Source organism: Dermacentor albipictus, chromosome 5, assembly GCF_038994185.2.
Source record: "Dermacentor albipictus isolate Rhodes 1998 colony chromosome 5, USDA_Dalb.pri_finalv2, whole genome shotgun sequence".
NCBI classification, from domain to species: Eukaryota; Metazoa; Arthropoda; class Arachnida; order Ixodida; family Ixodidae; genus Dermacentor; species Dermacentor albipictus.
Window position 1 is genome coordinate 147,303,871 of NC_091825.1, and position 7,272 is coordinate 147,311,142.

Here is a 7,272-nt window from a genome sequence, read left to right on the forward strand (position 1 = left end):
TATAATTTTGTAGCAAGCTCTAGGTGAAATTTCAGCTTCTGTGACAACGCATAGGTTGGCACAGTACCAGCAAACAATTACTACTACTCAACAGCGGCATAAAGCAACGCTTCGCATCATAACGAGTCCAATAAATGTCGCTTTCTACATACGTATCTATGCATTAATCCTATCTTAGTATTTTATTTGACATGATGTAGCAGGATAGGTTGGCGCGTGGCACCGGCGACTCCTCATCGCTTGGGAAATAAACATGTTATCACAATATGTACGACAAATGTAGCACAGTATACAGAAAGACAGCATGAACACAAAGTGCTGTGAAAGATTCTAGCAACCAGCAGAAGATAAACATGCATGCAGTTGCATATGTAAATACCAGCACTTGTAAATACGCACACAGAAGTTTACAATTTCACAGAGGACTGTACGAAACGTGAGTAGACGTACTTAGCATTTTCATTTATAATTTTGTGTCATGGATGTTTGGGTGCGACAAGAATATATATCTCAAGTTTTTTTATCACTTGTGTTTAGACAAACCGATTTTCACTGTCAGAGGGTGAGGAGTACGTAAGGCGTAGTTTTACGTCGTGCCCTAAGAATCGCGAGTATGTGCCTTACACGCACTGAAGCTGTTGGTGACATGCAGCTGAAAAAATTAGCTTCCACCGAATTTATTTTTCTGTTGTTATGCAAACAATAACTCAATCGCCAAGCGCGCAATGACGTGGCAAAACGTGACGCTCGATGATGAGTAACACCGGCTCACGCTCATCGACCTTGTGGGCGGCGTAGTGCCGCGGTGCTTACTAAGAGACGCAACGAGAGATGCAGCAATAAACAGAAAAGAAAGAAGAAAAAAATGGGGGGAGGAGGGGAGGTATAGTATATATTCATGAACTCGGGGCGAAGGGCACCACTAGACGTGGAGGGCGAAACAGAAACCAAAACCAGCGGGAGCGTCGCGGCAAAGGTTTCCGCCCACCGCGGCACGTGATCGGATGACGCCACGCCGTCTTGTTTTTCTTGGTGATGCTCGTTCTTGAATCATCCAGTTTTGTCGGCGGGCGCCCGTGTCTGGAAGCGAGTGCGTTGGAAACAGCTCCGAGGCCGAGCAGAGACTAGCTGTGCGACGTGGAGAACGTAGTAGTGCTCTGTAGTGTTTGGTCATCGTTTTTTTTTTCGGGTGCTCTCGCGTGCCCTTGCAGAGTGAGTGAGATCGCATTGCTTCTCCTGCTAGAAACTCGTCGGAGTGGAGTATCTCTGTTGTCTGCACCGTACACAGTGGATTGTTCAGAATGGTGATCAAAATGTACATCTCCGGCATCTCCGCCAGCAAGGAGGTAGGTCGTTTCGTTCGACAACGCCGGTTGCCGCGACGGCGGCGGTGGTGGTGGCTGTGAGGGAGGAAGGGAGTGGGGCCGGCCCACTCCTTATTCAGCGGCTTTGCACCAACAATCGCGAGCTCGAGTCGCCCACCAAAACGAGCACGGCGTGGAAGACGGGAAGCCGAACGACCGTGCAAAGCAGGGACGTCGCTCGCGACCGCCTCGAAGGCGCATCCTGTTTACGCCGGGAGCGTTCCTTCCGGACCGCGTTTTCCGAGGATAGCGGTACCGGTCCACGAGAGCATAGGAGCCCGCCGGAGGGGTTGGGCCGCGCGGTCCCACCCAGCGCATATCGCGGATTGCGCAGGCTCGCACGCATGGGCTCCTGCCAGCAGCGCTCTTCTTGGGCTTTTGCACGGCCGTCTTTCTTTCTGCTGTGCGACAAAACCGCTAGAATATAGCGCGGTGTTGAAACGCCGGGACGCCGAGCAATGCGCCACTTTTTTTTGTTGTTGATTCTTTCTATTGCTGGTCGAAAAAAGAGCTCTGAGCCGTGCCTTCGTAGACGTTGGCGCCGAAGCACTCACGCTCCTGTGATGTGCCCGGGGACTTATTGAAAACAAAGTCGCTGGCGTGCGCCGCTTCCTGAACCGTCGTCAAATGCGCTCGCGTTACTAATTGAAACAGAGGGAAAATCAAACGAAAAGATCAGTCACCCGGCAAGTTAAACCACAGTATTTGTGTGTGGCCGCTGCCAGCTGCCTAACTGCTTTTGCAGTTTCAGACACGACCTACTGTATAGCGGCGTGTTTCAGATGGGTGTCTTTGTTTCTGACGATGCACCATATGGCACGTGCTAACGGTTGTCGAGAACGGAATGTAGAAGTGTAGAAAGTTTAGGTGCAGCGAAAAGCACACAGTATGTGCACCGGAGAATTTGACAAGACATTAATTGTTCTATAGCGACTGATCTTTGTGAACCTTTGTCAACAAGCCAAGATTACGGCCATGACTGGATCTTCAAGATTAAAGCCACTGTCCATTGCCAATTAACAGTCTAGACCATGGTTACAGCAGGTCTATGTTATTGCTTCTAGATTGTAATTGGTTTTGTTTTGTAGTTGGTCGTAACTTATTTTTTCGATCTCTAAGCGCAATTTACATGTCAGATGTAGCAGCTTCGACTATTTTAATCACTTGCTACTATTTTGCTGTTCATGCATATGTTATCATGTATTTCAAATGACCATTGATACAAGCCCATCCTAATTTTATGCAGTGCACATGCTATGCTACACAATCCTGATAACTGTGCTCAACTGTTTAAACTGTCTTCCTTTCAGGTTAAAAAGAACCAGCAAAGGGCCTTAATGATCTTGGAGTCGATAAAGGTGCCCTTTGAGAGTATCGATATCACTGAACCTGGCAAAGAAGAAGACAGGGACTTCATGAAGGAGCATTGCAAGAAGGTTGATGGTGTTTGCACTCTCCCACCACATTTCTTCAACGAAAAGGAATACTGCGGGGTAAGACAGCTGTTGATATACTATTTGAACAGTACTTAAGACAATGTTTACCTCTACTATTATAGTGTCTCATACTACTGCAAGCCTATATTTATTTGTGCATAAATGTTGGTTGGTTGCATTTCTTTCGTGACCGTTTTCAGTAGCAAAAGTTTCACTTGTGTAGCCATGTGTAGGTGTGTGTCAGCAATGAGATCACTTTGTGCTTGGTTTGTCTTATATTTTTAATGTCAGGGCAAGTTGCAATTGAAATATTTTGTTTCACAGGTCTAATTGTGCCTGCAGAGAGTCAGAGATGCGAGCCCTGTCTTAGGCACATAATCTAATGGTGCTGTTATTTTTATTATAGGATTATGAAGACTTTGACCAGGCTACAGAAGAGGATAGGTTGATCCTTTTCCTGAAGCTTGACCCTTCAGAGTACAACCTGAATGGATCGGTAAGTCAGTCCTCTTACTACTGCTGACATATGGTATGCTAACATCAAGTTTTAAAATGTTAAAAGGATAGTTTAGGATTTTTACCTTAAGTGTTACATGTGTCACCGTCTCTGTATTGTCCTTTTTTTTCTCTTTTATTTGCCTGTATGAAGTTATGCCTAAGGAAAATGAACTGCAAAACTTGACAGAGACACTGTCCATATTCAAAACTTTCGAATAATGAATCAAATTATGTGCTGTTTGATTCGGTCTGATTAAAATTGTCACGATTCTTAAATACAAATATTTTTCTATTAGGCTTTGACCATTTGAAGATGACTGCTTTGCACAATAAGATATAAAATTTGAGCAATAGTGTAATAAACTTTGTCACCATGTGCATAGTATAGGCGTAACATGAGATCTTATGAAGTGGAGCAGGCTACATCACAAAGAGAGCTAAACTTTCCTACAGTCAGCATTTATTTGCGATCTCCAAGGAACCTTGCATGCGCAAACTGCTTCTTTTGCTCGCAACGCTCTAATTCAATTTCTAATAAAGGATGCCTCATAATGTGCAATGTAATCACAGAAACTTGCTAATGTTACAAATAATTGAATGTGAACATTGTTTTCTGATAAGTGTGAAAATTACTGTTTGTTATTAAAGTATTCGAATTGCTTCTGACACTAATCAATTTGGTCTCGGAAATTACTATTTGCACAACTCTAATTTCTTTTTGTTTGAATCTCCCTTTGCAAAGGAGAATTGGGAGCCCGCAAAGCACCATATTTTTCACCATATGGTCAGTCTTTGCAAGCTTGTTTTATTCCTCTCTCCAGAGTGTGGTGCCCGAAGGCTTGGAGCCCATTGTCTCTCCTAGTGACAAAGGTGATTTAGAGGTCGAGTCTGGTATGGTGAATGGTACACATGAAGACAGCACACGTGAGGGTGGTACCGGGGACCGTGAAGAAAACATGGAGGTCAGTGGTGACAGCAAAGATCAGAAACAGGAAGGCAGTACAGAGGAGGGTGATGCCGAAGAGAAGGGCGAAGTCGACAAAGTTACGGAAAACGTCGAAGAAGGAAAACAAAAAGATGTGGAGCAGAAGGATGAGGGTGGGACTAAGGGTGACGAAGTTGACAGCAAATCTGAAGAAAAGACCAGAGGTGCTCCAAATGATGAACATGAAGAAGAGAAGGCCGATGACGATGAGATGAAAGCTGATGATGAAGCAACAGAAGAGCTAAGTGGTGAAAAAGAAGACATGGCGGATGTTGAAGAGGAAAAAGAAGAGTGATCTCTTACATCATTAAGGAAGAAAAACACTTTAGGAATTCGCTGCCGTTGTGTACATTTTTGTGCAATTTTCTATTGTTTGCAGTGTTCACTGTGGTGGAACAGCAGAGTTCAGATGTCTCTTTTCTTTGTTTGAGAGGGAATGCAATAGTAACGTGTATACTAGCAAGACCACTGCCATCAGCAGTCTGGAACCAATTCTGTATTAGGATGTCATTGATGTGCAACACATTACATGAAGTAATCGGGCATTCCAAATTTGCTCCTTTTGCAGATAAAAATCTGTCGTCACCCATGTGGCACAATATGAATAGTAAGCATTTGATGTGTAACCATAGCATTATTTTTTGCATAAACCTATGGTTGCATATAAAAGAGAGTAAAAAAGCTGTTGCCCTGGCCACTGGATACTACTAGGTTTTGCTGAGCATTCATTATGCCATAAATGACTACAGATGCTACATTTGGCTTATGCCACTTGTGGCTTTATCTGACATTTATTTTGCCTTGTGCATATATCCTTTTTTTTCATAGCCCTTCTAGAAAGAGACAGAAGCTACATTTCGGGAAAGTATGAAAGCTCGAACTCATTTGTCACACACACCCTAGAACTATGAACTTCAGTTGCTAAGCTTTGCCAATATCACCTGAAGCAGCAGCTAAGGATATCTATCCTATTACGAGAGGTGTTACTGATTATATGCTCAATTTTTTAGGCTTGCATATTTGTATATATCATTGCAGGTACAAAATGTGCCAAAATTGCTGTAAAAAGCTCTTTTCTAGAACTACATCTATATTAGAGCTTAATAAAGTGGTTCGTTATACATATATTGACGTTCTAACAATGTCTTTTCTTTTCTTGCAGCATGATCGTGCGTGTGCACCTAAAGCCTGTACAACTACTACTGCCTGAACAAATGTTTTGCCATCACGTCTACCAAGCATTGTGGTTTTTCAGCATTCACTGCAAAGAGCAACCATTTTCTTTAAAAAGTGCTTAGCCTGCAGGATTGCCTGTATAGGTTGTGCGCTGCCTGTCCACTAACCCAGGACTGTGTGTTCTTAGTCCTTACTTGCATCGAGTGATCGGAGGAGACTACTGAACTTTTCGCATGCAAGCATGATTATGAGTGTTTTAGTATACAATGTTCAATATTAAACCACAGCAAATCACTGAACCAAAATGAAAATGTCACTGTTTCCTATTGATTACTACATATTGTGTTCAATTATTTTAATACTAGCGCTGCATGATAGCATGGTTGAGTCACGGTTGAACAAAGCTAATATAATGATTGAACAAAGTTGATTGCTCAGGCAGTGAAAAATCGTTAATGGAAAATGACCAGCGGCTGAAGCTGGGATGACTTTTATTTTTGAGAAAAATGTTGTTAAGCAGTTATTACTGTCAATGCTGTCACCTTCAGTCTTGTGACACGGTATGCATTTTTGGTTGACGACCACTGACCGCGTTTTGCTCAAGCCCGAAGTGTTGGTGCAGAAAAGCGACAGAACAAGCATAGGCATTTAGCATGCGTGCATTATGAAATGCTGTGGAAGCTTGTAAACTAACCACGTGTGCAAAACATTTCAGCGATTGTGCATGTTCTTGTGTATAATATGCAGTTAATTGTACAGCTCATAAGCCCCTTCCTGTGACCATGAAATGCAAGCAAAGTTGTGAGTGTCAATCTTTCATTTCTGGTGATGTGTGATTATTTATTGTTTTTGCTTCTGAACTTACCTACTCCCTCCTCACTCGCACCTGAAATGCCACGAGGTACCTAGTTAAGAGTACACCCGAAGTCTTAAAGAACTCTGGTACACCCTTGGAAAAAAAAAAGTATTTATCTTGTTGCAAGCACAGTTTTGTGCCAACACGAATCAAAATGGAATGTTTCTAGGCCTGTTACTGCTACAGAAGTGGATTCTGGATAACCTTTTTGCACTAGGCCATCTTGTTGGTTTAGTGTACTACCACGAGAATGTACTTTCACACATTCTCATGGTGTGCCCAGGGCTAAAACGTTGCCATATTTCCTTCTTACAATGCATAGATGTCGTGTATTGACCAGGTGCCTCTGTACGTGTTCGTTGTGCTTTATGAAGGTTGTGTTGCCTAAAGAAGCTGATCATGTTTCAATGCGTCGGTACGGAATGTTGAGCGCTGGAGCAGCAAAGTGCACTATTATAGTATGTTGCAGTTGAGCTGCTTGCCCAAATTTTTATGACATGTTATGTGCACACGCCGCACAGCGTCAATTAAAGCTACTGCTTGTTCTTTTTTTCTTTTCCTCACGGTGATGGTGGAAGTATGTAAGTTGCTTTGTACAATTAAAATAGTCCCTTCACTTTTTGAGAAATGTGAGCGCAGTTGTTTACTGTTGCTGGCAACACTCGCAAAAATCATTGCACCAGTAACAGCACATAACACATACTCATACCACCAGTGAAGCAACGCTAGTGTGTATGGCACCTTGCAGGCCAGTGCCATACACAATATGTATGAGCAATATGTATAATAGCAAGCGACTATGCAAGTAGAAGCCATGTTATGCTGCTAGCACATCTTAATGCAAATGCATACCAAGACTCCTTAGAAGCGAGTAGACACACATCAACACTGACCCCTGCTTTCACGTATGTACAACTCTGCCTTTCAGCTGGAACAATGAGTACACGTCTATAATGC

At 43.1% G+C, this 7,272-nt stretch overlaps 1 protein-coding gene across 2 annotated transcripts; it reads left to right on the top strand.

Annotated features, from left to right (window-relative positions):
• Positions 1-927: 927 nt before the first annotated feature.
• On the top strand, positions 928-5,408 carry Sh3beta (SH3 domain binding glutamate rich protein Sh3beta). Of its 2 annotated transcripts, none has more exons than XM_065437540.2 (4): positions 928-1,346; positions 2,675-2,857; positions 3,207-3,296; positions 4,120-5,408. In XM_065437540.2, exons 1-4 carry the CDS (start codon positions 1,302-1,304, stop codon positions 4,576-4,578), a joined length of 777 nt encoding a protein of 258 aa, XP_065293612.1. In that variant the 5' UTR covers positions 928-1,301; the 3' UTR covers positions 4,579-5,408. The 2 variants fall into 2 exon arrangements, with proteins under 2 accessions (XP_065293612.1, XP_070395250.1); XM_070539149.1 differs by lacking the exon at positions 928-1,346 and adding an exon at positions 1,494-2,050.
• Positions 5,409-7,272: the final 1,864 nt, after the last annotated feature.

Bases quoted from the DNA above. Each gene is read 5' to 3' on its own strand.
- Sh3beta (XM_065437540.2), top strand. From the start codon at position 1,302: ATGGTGATCAAAATGTACATCTCCGGCATCTCCGCCAGCAAGGAG. The intron at 1,347-2,674 runs GTAGGTCGTTTC...TCTTCCTTTCAG, and splicing joins GCATCTCCGCCAGCAAGGAG to GTTAAAAAGAACCAGCAAAG. The intron at 3,297-4,119 runs GTAAGTCAGTCC...TCCTCTCTCCAG, and splicing joins AGTACAACCTGAATGGATCG to AGTGTGGTGCCCGAAGGCTT.